At 44.1% G+C, this 26,922-nt stretch overlaps 1 protein-coding gene across 1 annotated transcript in view; it reads left to right on the top strand.

The window, feature by feature from the left end:
* Window positions 1-1,517: 1,517 nt before the first annotated feature.
* The window catches only part of GALNT9 (polypeptide N-acetylgalactosaminyltransferase 9), a 220,569-nt gene continuing 195,164 nt past the window's right edge, over window positions 1,518-26,922 (top strand). Inside the window, exon 1 of the mRNA XM_061602477.1 lies at window positions 1,518-1,758. Within this exon, the coding sequence (XP_061458461.1) occupies window positions 1,518-1,758 (241 nt within the window). The remainder of the gene's footprint in view (window positions 1,759-26,922) is intronic.

The following is a 26,922-nucleotide window of genomic DNA, read 5'->3' as shown; positions in this document are numbered from 1 at the left end:
GCCTGAAGGGAGACACCCTGTGCAAGCTTATGTGCTTTGTGTTCTGACTTCACATTTTTTGGAGTTGTGACCTATTGGTGATTTTTAAAAGTGGGGTGGGAGTCACCCTTGGCTCCAAGAATTGGCCTCTCTTCACTCCCCTTCTATAGGTTGCATTCAACTAAGTTCTGTGGGATTCCCTCCCCTTAAATATTAGGCAGGCACCATCTCTGCTATCTTTTGCACGCCTTTTGAAGACTTTCCTCTTTCAACAAGCTTTTAAGTTGAGACCTATCACAGTCTGTGTCTGTTAGAATTGCTTTAATATGTTTTCTTTAATAATGTTTTAACCCTTTTTTAAAAAAATGTTTTGAAAGCTTTAAAAAAATGTTTTTAACGTTTTAATGTATTTTAAGGTCTTTTAATGCTGTTGTAAAGTGTTTTTAGCGTTTCTGTTTGCCACCCTGGGCTCCTGCTGGGAGGAAGGGCAGGATATAAATCAAATAATAAATAAATAAGTCCTACTCGGAGTAGATCTATTGAAATGAATGGACCTAAGTTAGTCGTGTCTATCAGCTTCACTAGGCCTACTCTAAGTAGGACTAGCATTCGGTGCCACGCTGTGGATTTTGATCTCTTCCAAAATGAGCACTGTGGAAGAAACTTCTCGCCAAGAAATGCGTTTTAAAACGAGACACTCAGTTGAAGGGAACAGAGTTCTTGCTGTACCCAGACTCCCCCTCTCCTGGGGTCCCAGAAGGGCTTCCTCTGGTGCTGGAGAGGAGAGCAGGCAGCTTGACTGAGTGAATGTAGATTAGTTTTTCATCTCCTTGCCCTCCCTCTCTCACTCCCCCCCAGGAAAGCACGTGACTTCGCACCGGCGCTCTGCGAAGGGAGAGAAAGGATGCGATTGCGAAGCGCACACACACAGAGGCAAGGAGGGGAGGCAGCGATCAAGTGCGACGCTTCCCCCCTCCCCTTCCCTCGTTTCCCCAGAACGCCCCCCTTCGCTCTGCCCGGCTCTCCCTGGTTGCTTTCTTGCCGCACAAGCCAGGCTGGCCTTGTGAGGGGGGTTGTTGGAAAGCCTGGACTGGCATCTGCTTGGCCGTGTCCTTTACTGTCTGTGTGTCACCCCCACCCCGCTCCCTACGCCCATTGCAAGATCATCCCTGCAGCCTCTTTTCCAGAGCCGCGGAGAAGGGTCCTCTCTCCGCCCGCAAAGCCGCGAGAGTGTCGAAGAAGGGGAATGAGTCCTCTCAGCTGATGCTTAGAAGAGGAGGAGGCGGAGAGCGCCGTGGTGCTGAAAGGACAGCGCCTTCCGTCAGCATCCCCTTGGCTCTAGACGTCCGCTGATCTCTCTCCGCCTCTAAACCAAGGAGAGGAGGAAGGGGGTAGGGCGGGGGACCTGCCTAAGCCTCCCTCCCTCAACCCTCCCCCCACACCTCCTCCAGGCAGGTGCTTCTGCCTTAGATGCTGCTGCAGCTCCGAGGGCACCGGCGACCATGCCTTGATGCCCATCACCCTCCCCAGCCGTGTCCATGGCGGTGGCAAGGAAAATAAAAACTTTGTTGACTGTGAACATCTTGGTCTTTGTGGGAATCATCCTCTTCTCGGTCTACTGCAGGATCCAGGATCGTTCCCAGGAGCTGGTGCAGATTGTCAGGAGCGCCGACCGACGGATGAGGAGCAGGAACGCCAAGGTAGGCACCCTCCTGGACAGGGAGTCCATCCTGCAGCGGCTAGACCACCTGGAGGAAGTTGTGTACAATCAACTCAATGGTAAGCTGAACAAAGGGGTGGAAGTGTCTAGGGAAGTGTGTGTGGCTTCTTTTTTTTTAAGGGAGGATGGACTAAAAAGTGCAGCCTAATGCCCTGTTAGATGGATGTGTGGGGGCCATACAATGGTTAGACCACGTGGAGTTTTCTAAGGTGTGGACAAATTGCATGGTTGCCCTGTTTGAGAGGTCAGTGCAATACCCATGAGCCTCACAAGTACAGCCAGCGCCTTGAATAGGACAGTGGAATTGCTGGTGCATAAAAGGAAGATATGGGACCTTTAGACCCAAGCACGTTCTGGCCAATGTGAGTGTGAGTGTGAAGCTGGGTTAACTCCTGAATGTGAAGCTGGGTTAACTCCTGAATGTGAAGCTGGGATAACTCTGGGGCTACAGATCTTAAACACATAGAGCAAGTGGGCACTTATCACATATTCATAATTTGGAGCCATTTATTATTTTTTTAGTACGCAAGAGCTATCAGACTGAATTTATTGAAAGGTCTAACACTGTTGATAGACAATGGCAGATTATTTTATAGTCCCCGTAAATTCCAGGGCGAGGGGTGCAGATAGTGTGGAACAATGGCCAGACAGTTGGACGTGCATCTCAAAGATCTGTGTTCAAGTCTCACTTGTGCTATGTGATCATGGTTTGCAAATGTCACACAGTATTGGAGCCTTTATTCCCCACCTGTAAAAATGGGACTGCATGCTCACAGGTGCATGTACATCATTTGATATCTCATCACATGTTTATGCAACACTCAAGACTGGTTCAGGCATGCAGTCAGATACATCATTTCATCTCTTTGTGCTCAGTGGTGGACATATGAACTGACTGAGTGGGACTGGCAGCCATAGTAGTATCAATGAGGATGATGCCCAATGTTAAACTGGCGTAGGGAACCCTTGGAGCCTCCAGATGTTGCTAGCATGCAACTCCCATTATCTCTGACCATTGGTCATGCTATCTGGGACTGATGGGTCCTGCAGTATCTGGAACTCCATAGGTTCCCTAGCCCTGATGTTAGGGATGATGTCATAGACCCACAGCCAGTTTGGAAAGAGATGCTCTATTGCTCCAGTGATGAGTTTGCATTCCCTTGGAATTGGGAGGTGTGGTAAGGCACAGAGTGTGGTCCAGTTGTTGTCATGACATTGGTGTGGTCTCATATCATCAGAATTCGGAAGCCCTACATGTCTTTGGGCAAATGTATGTAAGTGCAGAGATGTGACTGATCAAGGAGGATTGTCTTAGGACTCAGCTGGAGCAGGGCAGCAGACCTGGGTAGGAGTGAGAAGAGGATACAGGTGTGGCCAGGCCTCTTCTCTCAATCTGATGCACACTGTGAAGTGCTTAGCAGTTGCTATCCTACCTGTATGATGATTCCATTGAAAATACTTTGTGTTTTGAGGAGTGTGACATGAATATTCTATCTGTGGTGATTAACCTGTGGCGACTCATTCACATATCCAAATTATTTCTCAGTGCCACAAGATGAGCAGGCATGTGTGAAGAAGAATCAGTTGTGAACGGCTCACAGCTGATGGTCTTAACCACCTCTCTTGTAATCTAAGCCAGCTTGAAAGTTCTGTGTGATTTGATAGCCGAGGTCCAGTGAACCAGATGGAAGTCACCTCTTGATGCTGGAGTCAGTCATGATGATGAACATCAGTGTGCGTGAACCAGCCAGAGTGACCTGTCTGTTGTCACACCCAGCTCAGTACATATTGTAAAGTGCTTTGCAAAATTGTAATTCTATATTATATAGTTAGTAGTAAGTATTTTAGCATAAAAGGTTGCACTGTGATACTGAGAGGAGATACTTAACTTCCTTTGCACTGTTCTTTGAGAACACACTCCCTTATTATTTTTTCTACCATTGGGTTGTAGCTGGTGTTGTTCCTACTCAGAGTAGACCCACTAAAAGCTATGACTAGCTTGGGTTCATTAATTTCAATTGGTCTACTCTGAGTAAAACTTAGTTGGAGACAACCTATTGTTTCCAGCCCTCATGAAGGGAAGAGAGTGGGGATACTTTAGAAAAGCTTCCCCAGATTTGTAATAATATAACTTGCTGTTCCCCTAGCTTTGGAGGGGTGTTATTATTTTAAAACATCTTATTAAGCGTACAAATGAGGACATGTTTATTAGAGGGTTTGAAACAAGTTGAATAACAAAACCTGATTATGCTACTCCTAACCTTGTCTGGAATAGGTAGACGACACCTGACAAGTGCATTCCAGTTTTACAGTTATTCATAAACAGTTAAATATGAACCCCTAAGGGAGTCACAGTGTGCAGTAATGAAATTTTGCTGTTTGGGAGAAAGGAATTTATAAGATTCAAAGCCTGGCCTTAACTCTGTTTAGTAGCCGATAAAACTACGTAGATGGGATTAAAGGCACACTACTTTAAATTAGAATGGTCATAATCAGAAAGTTGATTCCTAGTGCATTTGAAGGGGTGTGTGAGTGTGTGAAGGGGCTAATTATCCACCCCTTCCAGTCCTGCAGGCTTATGGTGGGTGGTGTACTTATTACAAGGAGGGGTGAGCTGTGCCACATCCAGGCTGGCATAGATGGGAAGCCTGGTCTGGGAGATATCCACCCTGACCTGGGCCTACCGCCAGCCATCATTGGTGAAACAACTACCAACAGTTGTAGTCACTGACAAAGAGGCACCACTGCTCATTCCTAAGCCGCTCCAGCCAGTAACTCTAGGGGATAGGATTGCTCTGCTCATCAGCTGTTATCTCAGCTTTCCAATGCACAACAAATGAAATGGTTAAAATCAGTGGGTATTTTCTAATGTTTCTGCATAATCGACTGTCTTGCTTGTTCATATATTTTGCAGTGCAGTTGCACCTTCACCCCTTGGAATGAGGAGGCTATACACCAACGTTAGACTATTGAAGTAGGTCATATGGTACAGCTTGGGTGGTCTTCAAGCCATAGGTCAGGCCCTTCAGTGAGTCAGGACAACTACAAGGAAGGAGGGTCACTGGTGAAGAGGAGATTCAGGGAATGGTTCACTATTGCTGATTGGTTCCTCTTTGTAAGACCCACAAGCCCCAGCCAGCATGGCCAATGATCAGGGAAGATGGATAGTGTAGTCCAAAACCATCTGGAGGGCCAGAGGCTCTCCAGCCCTGATCTAGAACATCTCAGGAAAATCTTGGACAATGCTTATGTGCTCAGAGCACTTAGATATGTAGATTTCAATAATCTATATTTTAAAATACACGTGGTTTTGATAGTGTGAAGAGGTCAGGACTGAGCTCCTATGCAAGAATTGGATAAATAACCTATGGGATGTTAGCTGGGGATCAGGCTGTGTGTATTACTACTCTGCTTTGGCCAAAGGAAAGAACTTCAGGAGCACCAGACTCCTTATGTGAATCAGCCAGAGTAGTTCAGGCAGTACTCCCCAAGCCTGGCATAGAGTTAGTCTTGCTTGTTGGTTTGAGCAACAAGGATATTCTATTCTTGATTACTATGAATTTGCTTTGCTTTGCTTGCTGCCCACTCTACAGGAACCAGTTGTGACAAGAGAGTAAATGTGGAGGGCCCTTTTTAAAGGGCTGTTAATCATAGCACTTCATCTAGATCCAAGGACCCTAATTTGTAGCAATGGGAGGAAAACATTCTGATGTATGCAAGGATCTCTATGCACCTATTCATTCATGTGTTTAAGATATTTATAGCCCTGTCTTTCATAGAATCATAGTGTTAAAAAGGTACCATAAAGGTCATCTAGTTCAACCCCCTCCCAATACAGAGAAATCACTGCTGTAGCATCCCCATTAAAATGTTTACTGCTGCTTAATTTTTTTTAAAAAAAGATTGTAATAATAATAGTACGGTCAATACAAGAGTGTATATGTTAATGTAAGTTGAGTGGTTAATGTGCATGACAACCAACCACTATGCACATTCACCAGGCTTCATGGAGAATGCACATATTAACCTTGCATGAAGAGGGAATTATGCACATTTCCCAGTGCATTTATGGACTGAATTTTGTACGTTCTCTGGCCATTATGCATAATCTCCAACAGGCCTTGGGGTATGTATATATATATCACCTGAATTGTGTACATTCTTCAGCCATTATGCATAATCTCCAACAGTCTTTGGGGAATGTACATATCTCAACTGCATTTTGTACATTCTCCAGACAATATGAATATTCTTTGGTTAGTATACATAGTATACATAGAAACATGCATTTTTCTATCTCTTGTGCAGAAGTGTGCAATCTGTCCCCCCCCTGCAGCTTTTGGCCCACTGCCCAATCTTATGTGACCCACAACATACCCTCCCACTGAGCAGTAAGAAGGGGGAGATCCAGTAGCTAGCCAGGGCTATAGATTGTTTTAACTTTTTAGATAGATGGATAGATGGACGGATAGATAATCATTCTGATTACATGAATTGCTTACCATATCCTGAATGCAGAATTTGAGTTTTCATGGCATAGAAATGTGTTTTTCCCCCTGCAGCTAGCCAAATCAGAAGAACCCTTTTTTTTAAAAGAAAAGTTTAATTACTATTTAGTTGTAATATTTTCATTCCAGGGCCCCTCCAGGCTGATTTTTTTTTTGGACAGGTGTATGCTGCAAGATGTAATTTATGTATTAGCAGTGATTTATACTGGACCTTCCACTCATAATTCCACTTTATTACTTGTTCTTAGATGCTTCCCCAATGTTACTGCGTTATTGCCATCTGGAGAGGCACTCTTGCACTCTTGTGCAACAAAAGTGGGACACAAAAATAAACCCCAGAACATTTCTGGTATAAAAAATTACAGGGTTTGAGCAGGAAGCCACAAGACATGCGCCGATTGGAAATGAAGCAGTAAGTCCGCCGTGAAACTTTTGTAGGTGCAAGCAGTCTTCAAAGCAGGATCGTGTATAACTGCCCTGATACCATCATGAGCACAAATCGCCATGAATGCACGACAAAAAGGATATTTGGAGGGCCCCCTACTTTTCAGACATTTTTTTCTCCTGTAGTGACTCTCGACAATTATCAGGCTTACAAAGATGCACAAGGAAAAGGGGAGTAGAGCAGGTTTTATTGTAACGTGCAGCTAGACAGTGTCAAAAAATTTGTGCAGTGTGAAACAAGTTTTTGTGCAGTTGAGCATATGGGGTTTAATAAGGAGCTAGATAGTCTCTAAAAAAAGAAATAGATGAGAAAAGATGAAAAGAAACAGAAAATGAAGATAAAGACTGGCTCCTTTCAAATCTTCATAACCTTACACTACTAGCTGGTCCTTTTTTGCTTTTTTTTTAAATGAGGTGCCGGTTCTCATATCTTGATAAAAAGCACTGTGGGTGCCCGCACAAAATGGCTGGTACAGGCAGCAAAAAAAAGAGGAGCAGGTACTCTATACTGGTGAGTACTGTCACAAAACAAGCCCTGCTAATAATATGTTATGGGACTAATTACTTGATTTGTTTGGGGGTGGGCAGTGTGCTGGCTGCTTGTGCAGTAAGAAAAGAAAAAAGCTTAGAATAAACCTTAGGTTGGATGAAGAACGTAGAGGAGGGGGATCAGTTCTTCAAGGCCTGAGCAAAGTGGTAAACTGCTACAGTTTACCTCCAGTTCAGGTAAGGCTGATCATCCCTTGCTTGAATAGCAGTTGGTGGCTCTTATTCTGTCAGTCAAGGGATGGGTCCAGAGTGTCTTTTAACCCTTGCTTCTGTCGTCCCAAAGCTACTGGCAGTTCATTTATTTATTTGTCTATTTATTATTTGATTTATATCCCGCCCTTCCTCCCAGCAGGAGCCCAGGCAGTTGGAGCGGAGTGTTCTTACAGGCAAGAAGGCGGAGTGGTGGTGGTGGTGAGCAAAGCCTATGCAGCAGCTGCGGCTGCTTTGGCTGATGGATGGAGTTTGGCTGGTCCCCCTCGTGCCATGAGGGGCCATAGCTCGGTGGTAGAGCATCTGATTTGCATGCAAGAGATCCCAAGTCCAGTCCCTGGCATTTCCAGGCAGGGCTGGGAGAGACTCCTGCCTGATACCCTGGAGCGTCGCTGCCAGTCAGTGTCGGCAATGCTGAGTTAGAATGACCAAGGGTCTGGCTCAGTGTAAAGTGGCTTCCTATGTTCCCGTATTCCTGTGTTGTTCCTGGGAAGCCGGGGGAGAAGGCTCCCAGTGGCTTTTCACCCTCTGGCTGATGACAGAAGCCAGAGTTTGCGGCCTTCATATCCGATCTGTAGTTCCTGGAGAAAAATGTGGAAGATTTTCTTGACAAGCTCCCTCTGTTTCCACTGATTCAGTGCCTAAAATAATTGTTTCCAGGGACTGATTCCTTTATTTCCCATGTCCGCGGAGCACTTACATTTCTAGCAGTTACTGGCACGTCCAGCTGCTGCCATAGAGGCAGAGGTGGGAGAAGTCATACAAGTGTGGCTTTCTCTTGTATGAGCGGGTTCATACAAATGGGCTCTTTGAGTTTTGGAAATCCTGCCTTTGTCAGATGCAGAAACTTTTGCTTGCCACATTTCATCAACTTGAGCATATTAGAGGAGGAGGAGCTGTGGCCCTGCAGATGTTGCAGAACTACAGCCACCATCATCCTTGACCATTGGCCACGTTGGCTGGGACTGATGGAAGCTGGAATTCCATGAGCTTGGACTAGTTAAAGGATGGGGAATGTGTGGCCCTGCAGATGTTGCAGAACTACAGCCACCATCATCCTTGACCATTGGCCACGTTGGCTGGGACTGATGGAAACTGGAATTCCATGAGCTTGGACTAGTTAAAGGATGGGGAATGTGTGGCCCTGCAGATGTTGCAGAACTACAGCCACCATCATCCCTGACCATTGGCCACGTTGGCTGGGACTGATGGAAGCTGGAATTCCATGAGCTTGGACTAGTTAAAGGATGGGGAATGTGTGGCCCTGCAGATGTTGCAGAACTACAGCCACCATCATCCCTGACCATTGGCCACGTTGGCTGGGACTGATGGAAGCTGGAATTCCATGAGCTTGGACTAGTTAAAGGATGGGGAATGTGTGGCCCTGCAGATGTTGCTGCACCACAACTCCCATCATCCCTGAGCATTGGCCATGCTAGCTGAGGCTGATGGAAGTTGGAGTCCAACAACATCTGGATGAACTAATTTGGGAAAGGTTGCTTCAGATTTAAACTGGCTTAACATTCACTCATTCTTTTGACTCTACAAAACTTTGGCAATGGGGTACTTCTGTAGGGTGGTGGAGAGGGCTACAGTTCACTGACAATGAACTCACAGCAGCTTCACAAGTGACAATTCCCAGGATTTGGTGGTGATGGGACACTGTGATGCTTAAGGTTGAATAGCCCTCTGACTCTCAGGGTCCCAGATTTGCCTTAGAGATTTCAGAGGTTCCTGTTGTCCGCAGGCAGTTTACTTCAGCCAACACTCTGTACATGCCCCCAAACTGTTGGACTTTGCCCTGTGTGCAGTGAGTGCAAGACTGTTGCCAAAGTAACCAACATTGGTTCAGGCTTACTACTCTTCCCAACAGTGTCCACTGGGAATTGAGTGGAATACAGGCTTTGCATGTATGATGCTGTCTAATTATGCACCTGCACCATTTGTTACTGCTGATGCAACCACACACCTCTATTGGGTCATTACTTAGCCCTGCCAAGGACAAAGGCTTCCTTCTGACCAGCAAAGACCACTGGTGATTTAATCAATGTGTGATTTGCATTCTCTGGGAAGAAGACTGCAATTCTAAGGTGTGTGTGTGTGTAATGTGAAGCTGGTCCCTCTTTTACCCAGCCAGGCTCCAGATGACAGGGCATAACTGAGGGTGGAGGAACAATGTTGCATTCTTCCTTCTGTTTCCTGTTTTGTTTTTGTTTTGTTTTTTAAAAATGTCATGTTTTCCTTCCCATTGGAAACAAGGGGAGGGAGAGGTTCAGAAATGCTCAAGATTGTGCTTGTTTAGTCACTTTATATACCGCTTCATACTTCATACAGCAGTGGTTCCCCCCACATGCACTACTTGAAAATTGCTGAGGATGTTGGCAGACCACTGAATGGTTTTTCTGCCTGTTGTAGCAATTGTTACGTGCTGTGCTAGATGCTGTATGATTTTTAATTGTCCTTTTACAGACATGCCATGGATCAACTGAATGAAGCTCACAGACCACTGGCGGTCCACAGATCACAGTTTGGTTTACAGCATTATGAAAATGTAACAATAGAATGCAATTAAAATCCACATTTTGAAGCAGCACTGAGCAATGAGATTAGATCCTCTTAAACATCGATACAAACTAAAACAACTAGGACAGGGAGAACGTAATAACTACTAGATGATTCAAAATATGGAACTACATCAGAGACAACTGATGGGGCACCTGCCAAGCATGCATGCATGTATTTATAGGTAGCAGCAGGACACTCATTTTGGCGGTTATCTTCCCAACTTTAAGCTTACACTAAAAGGTAGTGCAGATTACACGAGCACCATCTCTGGAGCTCCCTGCTGTCACTAAGGAGCACCCACCAATCATTCCGTCCCCTCACATGCCCCCTTGGGGGGTGCTGGGGGACTGGGAGGGCTTTGCATTCAAGCTGCGTCTCATCCTGTCCCCTTTTTTCACCCTGTGTCAGAGCTCCAGCTGTGTGTCCAACCCTGGATCTCCGTCTTCACTGTTTGAACTCTGTATGGATAATAATTTAACACAGAGAGTTTTGGTGGGGAGGGGAGAAGGTTTAATATCTCCAACTCATGTATAACCCTTTTATGCCAAAAGCAATTGAAAGGGTCAGCTTGCAATTTTACTGTTATTGCTTCTCTCTTGCCCCCCTCTTCCCCCCCACTACTTTCACCTCTTCCAGTAATACACAACAATCAATACAGCATGTAATTAGATTTTATTCAATCTGAAAAAGATGAAGAGAGTTTTCATCTTCTTGTTATGCACACGCTCCTCACGCCTTCCTAACCCTGGCTTTCTTATTAGTCCTCTTCGGCCTATCAAGGGTGGCAGAGGCAGAAAAATAACTTTTTTTTAAAAAAAAAACTGGCAGATTATTGCTCTTGTACATCCTAATAATTTGATTGCATTCTCTTCGGGAAGATTAAATACAGCAATGATTTTTTTTGGCTTGACAGATGAATCATAAGGGGCAAGTGAGCTGCGCAGAGGGAAGAAGAGGATGTTGCATTCTGAACAAGGCCAGCAGGGGTGTCTTTCATAGGACTCCACTGATCTTATTTAACTGTTAAGAAGAAAAAGAGAGAAACTTGAACACAGGGCTTCCCAAACTGTGGTCCGTGAGCTTCGTTCAGGTGATCCGCAGCGAGTCTGCATTAAGTTTCCATGCTGATTTTTTTAAACTGTAATTTTACTGTTTGTTTCATATCTTGTATCGTATTTTATCGCGTTACAGTTTGAATTACGTGGAATGCCAATAGTAAGCCAATAAAATACAATATAAGAAATGAAAGAAGCAATAATAACACAGTTTAAAAACATAACAGCATCTATCACAGCACATTAGGATTGCTGCAACAGGTGAGGGGGGAAATCAGAAAGTGGTTCACCAAGACCATCAGCAATTTTCAGGTGGTCCATGGAGAGAAATGTTTGGGAACCACCTCTCTAACAAATAGAACACAAGGTCCTGGGTTAAATTCCTGGCATCTTCTATTAAAATGATTTCAGTCAGAAGCACTGCGGCCCTGTGAAAAGCCACTGCCAGTCTGAGTGGGCTGTATTCAATTAGATCATGTGTGGGGAAACTCACTCATGGGGGCCAAATGAGCCCTCCAGACCTCTCTGCCTGGCCCACAGAACTCTACCCAGGCCACACCCCTCACAGGATGTGCTTCACACTCTCCTTAAGTGTTTTACTTGGCTGGAATGTGTCCTCGAACTCCAATAATGCCACTTGCTTCTCTCTCTCTCTCTCTCTCTCTCTCTCTCTCTGTGTGTGTGTAAACTAGCCTACTGTACAAAGGTTACATTTACATGAATTGCTCTGCCCACTTTTGCCTCCTCCGACCCACGGCATGCGGCCCCTGGAAGGTTGTACAGGAGGAAATGTGGCCCTCAGGCTGATGTTTTGCCCCTCTCCTGGACTAGCCTAACTATAGGTCTGGGACTCATTGACCTCCAAAGCCCCTTCTAGCAATCATTCTGAGTGGACTATACTGATCTAGATGAATTATTGGTTTCCTTCCAACTCTATGAATCTATGGTAGACACCTTCAAAGAATGATAAACCTGGGGGTTCCTGTGGCCCACATGATTGTTTAAGGAAAGGACTAGGTAGTGCCAAACTAAAATGTCCCACTTCTATTTTTCTCTGCCCCATAGACGGGTAGAACAATGGCAAAGATGTTGGTGATCTGAAATGGGTGGTTGAAATAGGGAGTAATGGGGGGGGTCTTAACAGTGGCAAGGATCACCCTTCCAGGAAGCTCCCCCCCATCCCATGGGAATTATACTTTGCATACTGTCAGAGTGAGGACAATGCTTTCTCTGTACACTCTCAAATGTTGTGGGTATAAAGATGGCACCCGCTGGAGAGTGTTATTGCCATCACAGGTTTTGTTGTAATGTGCCTTCAAATCGATCACGACTTATGGCAACCCTATGAATCAGCGACCTCCAATAGCATCTGTCATGAGCCACCCTGTTCAGTTCTTATACGTTCAGGTCTGTGGCTTCCTTTATGGAATCAATTCTTTGGCCTTCCTCTTTTTCTACTCCCTTCTGTTTTTCTCAGTGTTATTGTCTTTTTCTGGTGAATCATGTCTTCTCATATGTCCAAAGTATGATAACCTCAGTTTCATCATTTTAGCTTCTAGTGATAGTTCTGGTTTAATTTGTTCTAACACCCAATAATTTGTCTTTTTTGAAGTCCATGGTATGCACGAAGCTCTCCTCCAACACCACATTTCAAATGAGTTGAATTTTCTCTTATCCGCTTTTTTCACTGTCCAACTTTTACATCCATACATAGAGATCAGGAATACCATGGTCTGAATGATCCTAACTTTGGTGTTCAGTGATACATCTTTGCATTTGAGGACCTTGCCTAGTTCTCTCACAGCTGCCCTCCGCAGTCCTAGCCTTCTTCTGATTTCTTGACTATTGTCTCCAAGTAAGGTTGCCTTTTACTTTCCCGTGCAAAACACAGTCCTCCCACCACCACGCAATCACTGGAATGCCCCCTAGCTTTGCAACCTGCTAACAGAGTGCATGTCTCTCCTTCTGAACCATGTCTAAAAGATCAATTACAAACTGGACATTACCCATCACTAGCAGTTTTAGGATTCAGGCAGGCAATCTGCTTAACTTGGCTGTGAGCCTCCCTTCCTTCTAGAACAGTTTTTAGACCATAAAAGCCACACTGCTGGATCAAGCCAATAGTCCATCTGGTCCAGCATCCTGTTCTCTCAGTGGCCTACTAGATGCCAGTCCCTTGAGCAGGACCTGAGTGCAACAGCACTCTCCTCACTTGTGATTCCCATCAGCTGGCATTTAAAGGCACACTGCATATTCAGAGTTTATCCTTCCTAGGCCAGGAACAGACATCTGAAATTGGCAGAATATTATTATTATTTTCTATTTTTTTATTAGATTTATATCCCACCCTTCCTCCCAGTAGGAGCTCAGGGAGGCAAACAAAAGCACTAAAAACACTGTAAAAACAAGCTTTAAAATATATCAGGGAAAGAAACTGGCTACCCAAATATTAAAAACATCTGCATCCAATCCATGTTTTAAAGAATGGGTGAGTGGGGGAAAACAGCATTTAAAGCAGGAAAGGATTGTTCACTGACAGACCATTCCTTTAAAATTCAGGAGAGGTAAAGCCAGTGATGGCCAGTGCTCATTGAGACTGGTGGGGCGGAAGGCAGGGAGCCCAACAGTAGGTGGAGCCAGAGCCAATGATAGGTGGAGCCAGCTCATTACAGTTTTGTCTCCATCCTCTTCCCTGCTCAGTTCTACAAGGGCAGCACTGAGACTAAGGAGGAGGAAGCTGACAGCCAGGGCCACACTCTGGACTAGCTGTTAAGTGGAAAGGCAGGCAGATGGGGGCAGGATGAGGTGGGTGGGGCACTGCCCTATTTGCTCCAGTGGAAGTCTCCACTGCCTAAAGGCCTGTGTACAAGGGGGCAGATTCCACTGTGACTGCTGGTTTTGCATTAAGGAGGTAGCTGCCACAGGTTATGTATTTTGTCTTGCTGTGCAAGATAAGCTGATGCAGGTCTTTCACTGGATTGTCCCTGTAGCAAATGGAGACCCACAAATAACATTTCATAATTTCCTGGTACTCAGTCTGGGCAGGGGTGAAGGTGTGAGTAGCTTTGCAGTTAATTTAAAGGAGGGTTCCTGAAACCCCATGGGGAGTTTTTGCTCAGTTGTACAAAAAGCGAGAGGATAAAGTCACAAAGCAACCTGACGAAAGCATTCCAGATGTACGGTTGTGGAATCAGGACTTTGTACGTGGGAAGGAGAGCCTCCCTAGGGAAGTGGAGATCCGTTGTTAGGGGCAACACCAGTGTCTTACACCTTTGTTCCAGGCAGTAGATGCCTTTGTTTGTTTAGGAGACAGAGTATCAACTTTAATTCCTTCCTGTGTGTGCTGTGGCTTAGTCCTGAAATCTACTTTTTGTTGCAAGGGTCAGACCTAGTGTCCTGTTCTTACTAACATTGATCTGTGCAGCCTAGATTCCCAATTATTTCTCAATTATATCCTGCCTTTCCTCTAAGGAGCTCAAAGCTAGCTAGTTCTCGCTCTCGCTCTCCCTCCCTCCTCCCCCTCACACACACAGCATATAGTCCTGCCTAGAGATGGAGGAAGGATTTGAAGCAAACCTCCCCTTCCTACAATCCCAGTCATGCTCAGATTGGAACACAGACATGAGGATTAGATTGCATGTCTATGGACCTTCCCAAGCATGTTCTGCTTCTTCCTACTCCCCCCCCCCCGGGATGAACCAGACACCGATAACTCCATCCAACCCTAGACCTGGCCTAACCTTGAGCAAAAATTCCCATTCACACAACCTGCTTAGTTAGTTATTACACTTCTAGATCTTCCTTCCACAAACATTCTAAAGGTGGTGAATAATCAACAATGAAATACAAACTAAAACAGCAGCAGCCCAACTCAGAGTCACAACAGCACATTGCAGTCACCTTGTTCAACCACATACGTTGCACGGAAGAGATGTGTTTTCAGTAGGTGACAAAAAGATAGCAATAAGAGGGATGAGTGTGCCTCCAATGGGAGAGAATTCCATAGTTGGGGGCCATGACTAAGTGGGACCTACTATGAGTCACCACTGAAGGATGACTCTATCAGCAGGGCCTCCCTTGCAGATCTCAGAGCACAAGCTAGCACATATGGAGAGAGATGTTCCTATACACCAAAATGAGCACCTTAAATTGGACCTGCTACCTAACTGGCAGCCAGTTAAATTCTTATAACAATGGTGACGCATGGCCAAACCTAGTTCTGCCACCTAATAATCTTCTTATCTATCTTCAAGGGCAGTCCCACACAGAGTACATTGCAGTAGTCTAAATAGGAAGTTCCCAGAGTATGCATTACCATAGCAAGGCTATCCTGGTCCAGGAAAGGCTGCAGCTGGCAAACCAGCCAAAGCTGGTAGTTGGCACTCCATGCCAGTGAGGCTACATGAGCCTCAAATGACAGTGTTGGCTCCAAGAGAATCCCCAGACTGTGCATTTGTTTCTTCAAGGAGAGTGGAACCCCATCCAGAAAAGGCTACCCACCCAAATTCCAGACACAACAAGACCTGCCTGCCATCAACAGTACCTCTGTCTTTTCAGGATACAGTCTCAGTTTATTAGACTTCATCCAGCCCATTACTGATTCCAGACACTGGTTCCACACTTCAGCAGTCTCCCTTGTTTCAGATGGAATAGAGAGATAAATTTGGGTGTCATCCACGTATTGGTGACATCATACTCCAAATTTCTGGATGGTTGCTGCCAGTGATCTCTTATAGATGTTCAATAGCATTGGGGACAAGATGGAACTTTGAAGGACCCCCACATCATAAATTATTATTATATATTTCATTTATATGCTGACTTCTAGGGAGCTCAAGGTGGCGTACATCCCCATCTCCATTTTATCCTCACAACAATCCTATGAGATAGATTAGGCTGAGAAGCAGTGATTGGTCTAAGGTCACCCAGCGAACTTCATGGCCAAGTGGGGATTTGAACTCAGGCCTTTGAGATCCTAGTCTAACACTCTAACCACTTTGTTGTCCAAGTGTCCAAGCTGAAATCACCCAGTACTACCTTCTGGTATCAATTCTGCTAACAGAAGCAGAACCATCATGACACAGTGCCTCCATCTCCCAATTCACAGAGCCAATCCAGAAGGATACTATTGAGAGAGGAAAAAGAACCAAGTGGATCACACTTACCCTGTCTCTGATGAAGATCATCACCCAGGGTAGCCAAGGCCATTTTGGTTCCCAAACCAGTCCTGAAATCAGATTGATAACCAGATTGATAACCAGCTTCTTCCAGGCATGCCTGAAGCTGACCAGCCACAGCCCTCTTGACATTTGCAACCAGGTGGGAGTTTTTAAATACAAGGGCGGGAACCTTTTTCATCCCAAGGGCCACATTCCCTTGTGGGGTGTACCTTTGTGGGCAGGGCCAGTTCCTAAAATGACAACTAGCCATTTACAGAGAGGTAGATGGAAACAGCTCCAACTGCTACTGTTTGCCAGATCTGACACAGTTACGTGTCGAACAGCTATGCCAAAGATAGTGAGGTGTTGCTGTCAGAGTAGTCTGAAGATGCTGACTTAGCTCCCTAGTAGGTATAATGAGAGGGCAGGGATGGGGGAAGAGAGGGCGGCAGCAGCACTACCACAGGGAGCTGTGAAGCTACCGCAACCTCAGAGACAACAGAGGAAGCCTAGATGAGGAAGGCTTAAGGTGGGACGTGGTCAAATAGAGGACTGTATGTGCAGAAATGGCACAACCTTGGACATTACAAAGGCCGTGGGTGGAGGGAAAGGGATATGTGAAGCATATCATACGAATTAAAGCTGTGTCGTTGAGCCTCACAGGAACCTGAATGATGAGAAAAGATTTGGATCTCCTCTAACGAAAGAGTAAGAGTCCCGCCAAGTCTCCTCTGCAAATCTGAGTAGACTTGGGACTCTGATGGGATCCTAACATGCTGCGGCATCCTGTAGGGGCTGACAAAGAGGACCCCATGGTGGTTGTCCCTCCACTGTTGGAGGCAGGATGCCTCTGAATACCAGCTGCTGGGAATCGCAAGTGGGGAGAGTGCCGTTGCACTTTGGTAGTGTTCGCTGGCTTCCCATGGACATCTGGCTGGCCACCGTAAGGACAGGATGCTGGACTAGATGGGCCTTTGGCCTGATCCAGCACGGCTATTCTTACAATTAAGGAGGAGAGCTTGCCTGTTTCCAGCTCCAAGCATGGTCTAGTCCGGACACCTGGGAGTTGGATTCTGAACTTCTAATCAAAAAAGTCCACCTTAGGAGATGTACAGATTGTTCTTCCTTTACCATTGAGGAATAGGAATGACACAGCATCCTGTCCACACTGGGATTTGCACCTGAGTTGCACTCATCTTAACTGAGAAATCGCCCAACCAGTTTCCATTCATCTGGGAATTAGGGGTTAAGATTTCCCATCTGGAAAGTCTGAATCCTAAAGCATGAGTCATTTCTGTTGGCTATTGGTAATGAAAGATTGAGATTGATGGAAATAGTTTATAGCCATTTGCTTATAGAAAGCTTCATGGAAATAGCTATCATCTCCTGGAAGATGAGGCAAATGAATCAAATCCACATGTGCTCCACCTATAGGCTATTAAGAATAGCTTTTGCCTTAAATATAGCAACATTCTATTTTTGCTCATTTGATGAAGGAGTTTGGGTTTTTTTAAATAGCATTTTCAATGGTACAGGCAGTTTCTTGATGCTCTTCCATTGCTTTCATATAAAATGCATTGGACACCAAAATGCAAATAATATTATTTGAACAACTTTAAAAAAAAACATTTTAAGACTGCAATTCTAGACATGTGAGCTTGGGAGTGAGCTCCAATGATTTAAGTGGCGATGACTTCCATGTAATTGATGTTTTGATGTTGGATAAATTGATGATTGTGTTTTGATTATACTGTATTTTAATTATTGTTGTGAGTCACCTAGAGTGTCCGTTAATTAGGACAGATAGGCGACCAAGAAATAAAATTTTATTATTATTATTATTATTATTATTATGTAAACATGTCCAGGGTTCTGCTGTGTGAGCATATTCTCCTCTAGCAAATTCTGTGCAAAAAGATGTGGTTTTCCCCACCCACCCTGGAACTGAATATAGAAATCAGAGTTGTTATGTGCCAAGTCGATTACGACTTATGGTGACCCTATGAATCAGTGACCTCCAAGAGCATCTGTCATGAACCACCCTGTTCAGATCTTGTAAGTTCAAGTCTGCGGCTGGCCCTGCTCCACAGTTTCCTTGAGTGCAGTGGTGGGTGATGCTTATTGGGGCTGGTAGGGCTGAAGGCAGGGAGCCCAACAGCAGATGGAGCCAGAGCCAATGAGAGGCAGAGCCAGCTAATTCTAATTTTGTCCCCAGCCTCCTCCCTACTGGGTTCTGTCAGGGGCAACACTGAGGCTAAGGAGGAGCAAGCTGACAGACAGTGCCACCCCCTGGATTGGTTGTAAGTAAAAAGGCAGGCAGATTGAAGGTGGTAGAGTGCTGCCCCACTTGCCCTAATTGACCAGCCTGCACTCCTTGAGTGTTTTTGCCTGGCTGCAATGTGTCTTTGAACTCTGATCATGCCTCTTGCTTGTCTGGATGGAGGTGTGTAGAGACAAGGCTATTGTCCAAAGGTAACATTTACATTTCTTGCTCCACCCACTTTTGCCTCTGGCCCTGCCCATCATTGGCACACATAGAAGGGAATGTGGCCCTTGGGCTGAAAACTTTCCCCATCCCAGCAATACACACCCTTGTCTGAGAGTAAGCCCCACTGGGGAAAAAATGGGTCTTACTACTGAGTAGATATGCATAAGATTGTGCTATTAAATTGTCTGAAGAAAGCCACTTGGCCGTCTCCAGCCTCATCAAGGAATACTTGCTAACATTTTGTTCTGAACCGAAGTATATTTATAGAAAAGAGCATTACCTGATTTTCCTTTTCCTTTTGGGAAAGGTTTCCCCCCCCCCCTATAAATATGCTTAGAGACTGGTTTATTCCAGAGCCTATGGTGACCTCAGTAGGTGGCTCTGCAATGTAAGCAAGGACGGCATAAAAAGATAAATCCCAAACCCAGAAGTGTCTCTCATTTCTGCAAGCATCCTGGAGTGTTGCCCCACAATAGTCCTTTGCAAAAGGGAGAAATTAACGTTAAGGAGCACGTAAGAACCAACCTGAAAAATTAAAACTGACCTTTTCTGCATTATGCTTCATTAGAATCTACACCTGAAAATCTTAATGAAGGCCAAGGTGAGATATAAGAGATATACTATAGGTATTAACAGCTACCTCGGATCTCTTCTCAGGAGTTCCCAGGACAACTTAGATCAGGGGGAGGAATCCCTGCCTCTCCAGATGTTGATGGACTCCAGCTCCCATCAACCCCAGCTGGCATAGCCAGTGCTCAAGGATGATGGGAGCTGTAGTCCAACAGAGCTTGGAAGGCCACATATTTCCTTCCTGTGGTTTAGGTTTCCAAATCTGGTGCTCTTCAGACGTTTTTTATTCTATCTTCCATCAGCCTTCGCCAGCATAGTCAATGGTCAGGGATGTTAGGAGTCAGTTGTGGCTGGTGCTGCCTGGAACTGGTAGGGCAGCAAGCAAGGAGCCCAACAGTAGGTGGCACCAGAGTCAATGACAGGCAGAGCCAACTAATTCTACGTTTGTCCCCATCCTTATTCCTTTTGAGCTCTACAACAGCAGCACTGACACTCCAGAGGAGGGAACTGGCAGCCAGGGTCACCCTTTCTGGACTGGCTGTAAGTAAGAAGGTGGGCAGATGGGGGTTGGCTGAGAGCACACTGAAGTTGTTGGGACAGTGCCTCATTTGCCTTAATGCGGTGGTTCCCAACTTTTATGAGCACGGGACCCCCTTTATAAGCTGAAAAATATCCATGACCCCCTCCCCCCAGGGAGGCAGGCTGGCAGCCAGGAAGGAAGGGGGAAAGCAGCCTTTCTGTGCAGCCTTGCTTCTCTTTGCTTCACAAAAAGCCCTCTCCTCTCATTCTAAGCAAAGGCGTTGCCAGTAGCGGCAGTGCAAGGAGACGGGAATCAGTGATAGTAATGCCCTCTTCTTCCTGGTAGCGCCACCCTCAGCCTCCTTTGGCATCTGCCATGTATTTTATAGGCAGATGCCTGCCCTTAGTGCGCCTGAAAGACGCTCTGGCACTTCAGCAAAAGGCCTCCCCTCTCGTTTGGAGCAAGGGGGAGGTGTCATCTGCAGTGCCAGTGGGAAGCAGACAGTGTCGAGGGAGTGAAGACTTCTTTAAAAAAAATTAATAAATAATTCATTTCTTTACTGTTCACGGCCCCCTCTGGATTACTTCATGGCCCCCCTGGGGGTCCCGGCCCCCAGGTTGGGAACCACTGTCTTAATGGAACAACCTCTACTTTTGGGAGTTAGAGTCCAAAACATCTGGATGAGCCAGACTGGAGAAAGCTTGTTTAGATCTTCACATTTCCATATGCCCTCAGTGGTCTCTGTTTTCCTATTTATGTCTCTGGTATATTCTTTTCCAGTTTTGCCCTTATTTTTGTACTCGGGGTAACTTTTAAACATAATGTTAGCGTCCACGCAAGTGTTCAGGAGTTCTCTATATGTCAGCCCTCCCCCAGTCTGTTTTTTTTTAATTGTGAGTGGAGATTGGATGCATTTTTTATTCTCTTTCATATCCCATGAAGCACATACATGGGCTAGGCCTAGACTAAGATAGTTTGATTGAACTACTACTAAGCTCAGCTCACAGCAGTGATTCTGATTTAAAAAGCCCTCTACAACCTGAGACTAGGATACCTAAAAGATCACCTCACCCCTTATGTAATGCACTGTGCTCTGCAGAAGAGGGCCTCCTCAGACATCATCTTATAAGGAGATCCCTTCTGTACAATATAGAAAATTGGCCTTTAGTGTGATGGCACCTACCCTTTGGAACTCCCTTCCATTACACATCAGAGAGACATTGCATTTATTGCCTTTTTGGTACCTATTGAAGATCTTCCTTTTCCAAGAAGCCTCTTAAGCAGAGATCTATATGCCAGTCTGTAGCTGGATTGTATCTGAAATTGTTTCCACACATAGAATTGCTTCTAATGGTTTTAATTGTTGATGTTTTTACCATGAAATTGCTTTGAGATATTTTATGGGAAGCAATTCATCACAGAATAAAATACATAAGCAAACCAGCTATTGTGGCCCCCTGTGTTGGAAGCTGAAATTGCCACCAAGATGGGGACTATTTTTTATGTGATGGAATCAGCAAATCATTTTGGTGAGGTGAGGACAAGGCCACTTAAGTTGTGTTCTTTAAAAAAAACAAAACTCAAGCTTTCTTTTAAGGAGGCTTTGAAGGAGGGGCAATGAGGCCTGGGAAATTGGGGAGTGGCTCCACAGCTTTAACTATACTTGTTCTTTTTTGCTTTGGGAATCAAAACTCACAAACATGAGTTGCACCCCTAAGCCAAAGAAATTATCTAATCCGTATCACAATATTGCATGTCAGCCATCCCAGAATGTGAACGATTCTCTTCCCTGCCCAGACTAGGCCAAAGATGTTGTCTTCTTGCTTAGACTGTGTGGTTTCTTTCAGCAAGGCGCTGGGGGTTAATTGGTTGTTTTCATTTGGCTTCCTTCTGCTCTTCTCTGTTTTTTATTTGGTGAAAAGGCTGGACTGCCCTTTTCGAAATTGAGTTTATATTTTTCCACCGCTCCAAGATGCCTGTGGGGTATACTCCTTTTATAAATAAAGATGTATTTATTATGATGAAGATGATTATATTAACTCATTTTCCAGTTGGCTCTGTGTTGCAGATGGAATGATAATGTCCTTCTCCAAGCATGCTATAGCAGCTGCAGCAGTAAAGCTAAAAATAGGACCTACTGAGATGGGCTACATCTTTGGGTTGCACAATTCCGTCTTGAGATGATGGAAATGTTGCTGTCACTGCTCAAAACTTAGGTGGCAATTCCTGCCTAATCAGCCAATGTATGGTGATGCAAGTGATGGCATGTGGTTTTGCAGTTAGGAGGCAATTTGGCAGGCTCTGTTACTTCTGTGTAAGGAACCTTGCCAATTGTAATGCTTGTAGGGGTATGATGGGTTGATACAACTTGGTGGATGAAGTGACACTTACAGAACTCTGGGGAAAGTGACCACGCTATACTAGAGTTCTTGATTTTAAAGGAAGTAAAAGCTGAGAGTAGCCATACGCGTTCCCTGGACGTCAGGAAAGCTGATTTTAATAAACTCAGAACAACGGTAAGTAACATTCTGTGACAAGCAACCCTAATGAGAAAAGGAGCCCAAGATGGGTGGGAGTTTCTAAAAAAGGAAATTCTAAAGACACAATGGCAAACAATTCCATCAAGGAAAAAAGAAGGAAAAAGGCAGAAGACGCCAGTGTGGCTTCACAAAAAGCATAGAGATGACCTGAAAACAAAAAAGGACATATACAGGAAGTGGAAATTGTCAAGCAAGAAATGGAATGTATCAACATTACAATACTTGGCGTGAGTGAATTAAAATGGATGGGAATGGGACATTTTCAATCAGGCAACTACAATGTATTTTATGCAGGAAATGAGAAATTAAGAAGAAACGGGGTTGCTTTAATAATAAGAAGTGATGTAGCAAAAGCAATTAGGAGCTACAACGCAAGGTCTGAGCGAGTGATATCAATGAGATTTAATGGGAAACCTATTGACATAACCGTCATCCAAGTCTACACTCCAAAGGCAAACGCAGAAGAAGAGGAATTGGAGAGATTTTACACAGAAGTGCAGGAAGAAATTGATCACACACCAAAACAAGATGTGCTGATAATCATGGGAGGCTGGAATGCAAATGTAGGGAACAGAGAAGAACTAGGAATTGTGGGGAAATGGGGCTTAGGAGATAGAAATGAAGCAGGAGAAAGACTTATTGAAGCCAATAATTTCTTTCTTTCAAACACGTGTTTGAGCAACCAAAAAGATGACTGTACATGTGGACATCACCAAATGGTCAATATAGGAATCAAATTGATTATATAATTGGTAGCAGAAGATGGAGAAGTTCCCTACTTTCTGAAAGAACAAGACCAGGAGCAGACTGCGGTACAGATCATGAACTGGTCATATCGAAAATTGGAGTAAAGCTAAAGAAGAACAACAAAGCAATCATAATGCTAAAATACAATTTAAATAACATCCCAGAAGAATATAAAGATCAAATTAGGAACAGATTTGAGGCTTTAAACTTAGTTGACAGAGAATCAGAAGAACTATGGAATTAAGCCAAAGATATTATCAGGGAAGAATGCAAAAAGACAATACCTCTACTTAAAAAGAGAGAAAGACCTCAATGGATGACTGATGAAACACTTAAAATGGTTAAAGAGAGAAGAAAAGCCAAAGCAAAAGGAGACAGAAACATGGTCAGAACCCTAAATGCAATAATACAGGAACTAGTATGTAGGGACAAAAAGAACAATTAGGACAGGGCTATCAATGGCTACTAGCCATGATGGCTGTGCTCTGCCACCCTAGTCAGAGGCAGCATGCTTCTGAAAACCAGTTGCCGGAAGCCTCAGGAGGGGAGAGTGTTCTTGCACTTGGGTCCTGCTTGCGGGCTTTCCCCAGGCACCTGGTTGGCCACTGTGAGAACAGGATGCTGGACTAGATGGGCCACTGGCCTGATCCAGCAGGCTCTTCTTATGTTCTTATGTTCTTATGTTCTTACAATAGTTATTATTTAGAAACAGAAGAAGACAACAAAAAAGGTAGAACAAGAGCCCTATTCCAAAAGTTTAAAGAAATTAAAGGTAAATTTAAACCAAGGGTAGGGATGACTGACAGAGATGAAATAAAAGGAAGATGGAAGCAATACACTGAAGAACTCTATAAAAGAGCTGCAAGGATGACAGATTCATTCACAGAGGAACCGTATGATGAAGAACCAAAACTTTTAGAATACGAGGTGAAAGCTGTTCTTAAAATACTTGGAAGAAACAAATCACTAGCAACAGATGGCATACCAACAGAGTTGCTACAAGTTACTGAGACTGAATCTGTCCAAATTTGGACAAAGATTTGTCAACAAATATGGAAAACTAAACAATGGTCCACAGACTGGAAGCGTTCAATATATACCCCAATTCCAAAGAAAGGGGATCTCAGAGAATGCAGTACTTATCAAACTATTGCCATGCAAGTAAAGTAATGCTCAAGATTCTACAACAAAGGCTCTTACCATATATAGAGTGAGAAATGCCAGATGTCCAAGCTGGATTTAGAAAAGGAAGAGATACCAGAGATCATATCGCAAACATATGCTGCATAATGGAATGAACCAAGGAATTTCAGAAGAAAATCACCCTGTGCGTTATAGATTACAGCAAAGCCTTTGATTGTGTAGATCATGAAAAACTATGGAATGCTTTAAAAGAAATGAGGGTGCCACAGCATCTTATTGTTCTGATGCTCAACCTATACCCTGGACCAAGATAAAGGAGATGTGAAAACTGGAGGGAGAAATATCAATAATTTAAGATATGCAGATGATACCATACTACTAGCAGAAACCAGTAATGATTTGAAATGAATGCTGATGAAAGTTAAAGAGGAAAGCACAAAAGCAGGACTACATCTGAACGTCAAGAAGACTAAAGTAATGACAACAGAAGATTTATGTAACTTTAAAGTAGACAATGAGGACATTGAACTTGTCAAGGATTATCAATACCTTGGCATAGTCATTAACCAAAATGGAGACAATAGTCAAGAAATCAGAAGGTGGCTAGGATTGGGAAGGACAGCTATGAGAGAATTAGAAAAGGTCCTCAAATGTAAAGATGTATCACTGAACACTAAAGTCAGGATCATTCAGACCATGGTATTCCCGAACTCTATGTATGGATGTGGAAGTTGGACAGTGAAAAAAGTGGATAAGAGAAAAATGAACTCATTTGAAACGTGGTGTTGGAGGAAAGCTTTGTGCATACCATGGACTTCAAAAAAGACAAATAATTGGGTGTTAGAACAAATTAAACCAGAACTGTCACTAGAAGCTAAAATGATGAAACTAAGGTTATCATACTTTGGACAAATAATGAGAAGACATGATTCACTAGAAAAGACAATAATGCTGGGGAAAACAGAAGGGATTAGAAGAAGAGGAAGGCCAAACAAGAGATGGATTGATTGCATAAAGGAAGCCACATACCTGAACTTACAAGATCTGAACAGGGTGGTTTATAACAGATGCTATTGGAGGTCGCTGATTCATAGGGGCCATAAGTTGTAATCGACTTGAAGACACATAACAACAACAAACAGGAAGTGGAAGGAAGGCCAGGCCACAAAGATGGCATCAGAAAGGCTAAACCTGAGAATGAGCTGAGGTTAGTGAGGGATGGTAAAAGCAACAGAAAAGCTTTCTTCAGGTACATCCATAGTAAAAGACAGAGAAAGGAAATGGTGGCACAGCTACTCAATAAGAATGGCAAAATGATAACAGATGACAAAGAAAAGGCAGAAGTCCTCAATTTCTACTTTGGCTCTGTTTTCTCTCAAAAGATGGACTATGACTCTCCTGGGAAATGTGAAGTTTGAAGGGGCAGGCTTGCAGCTTGAAATTGAAAGATGAATGGTCAAGGAATACCAAATCACTTTGAACGAGTTCAGAGTTGCAAGGCCCAATGAACTGCATCCTGGAGTATTGAAGGAACTGGCTGAAGAACTCTCAGTACCATTGTTGATTATCTTTGTGAAATCATGGAGGACAGGTGAAGTGCTGGATGATTGGAGGAGGGCTAATGTTGTTCCAGTCTTCAAAAAGGGCAAAAAGGAGAAACCTGGGAACTACAGAGCAATCAGCCTGACATCGATCCTTGGGAAAATTCTGGAGCAGATTATAAAATGGTCAGTCTGTAAGCACCTTGAAAACAATTCAATGATTACTAGAAGCCAACATGGATTTATGAAGAACAAATCCTGCCAATCTAATCTTACCTCATTTTTTATTGGGTAACCTCCCTGGTAGACTGTGGGAATGTTGTGGACATAATATATCTCAGCTTCAGCAAAGCTTTTGACAAAGTGCCCCATGATATTCTGATTAGCAAGCTAGTTAAATATGGACTGCATGGAACAACTATCAGGTGGATCCACCGTTGGCTACAGAATTGTACTCGAAGAGTGCTTATCAATAGTTCCTTCTCAAATTGGGGGGAGGTAATGAGCGGGGTACCACAGGGCTCGGTCCTGGGCCCAGTGGTCTTCAACATTTTTATTAATGACTTGGATGAGGAGGTGCAAGGAATGCTTATCAAATGTGCAGATGGTACAAAATTGGAAGGGATAGCTAATACCTTGGAAGACAGAAACAAAATTCAAAGGGATCTTGATGGGCTGGAGGATTGAGCTAAAAACAACAGAATGAAATTTAAGAGGAATAAGTGCAAAGTTCTACACCTAGGAAATGAAACCAAATGCACAGTTATAAGATGGGGGATACTTGGATCAGCAAGGTTATTGCAAGTAGGATCTTGGGATTGTAGTTGATCACAAGCTGAATATGAGCCAACAGTGTGATGTGGCTGCAAAAAAGGGAAATGCAATTTTAGGCTGCATTAACAGAAGTATAGGTTCCAAATCATGTGAAGTATTCGTTCCTCTCTATTCAGCAATGGTTAAAGTGGTACAACAATGGAACCAATTACTTAGGAAGGTGGTGGGCTTGTTACGCCAAAAGGCTCTTTACATCTGGAGGAAGCTTCAATAATCACCAGATGAGAAACCAGAGATATAAAACAACACCTTTATTGATTACCAAACATCTTTTGCAAAAGAGAGGCAAAGTATTCGGCTAACGCCCGAATCCTGGTCTGAAAGCATAGCTACACAGATTACATTGATAT

This window comes from Rhineura floridana, chromosome 19, assembly GCF_030035675.1.
Source record: "Rhineura floridana isolate rRhiFlo1 chromosome 19, rRhiFlo1.hap2, whole genome shotgun sequence".
Lineage (NCBI taxonomy): Eukaryota > Metazoa > Chordata > Lepidosauria > Squamata > Rhineuridae > Rhineura > Rhineura floridana.
This window is presented reverse-complemented; position numbering and strand designations above follow the sequence as displayed.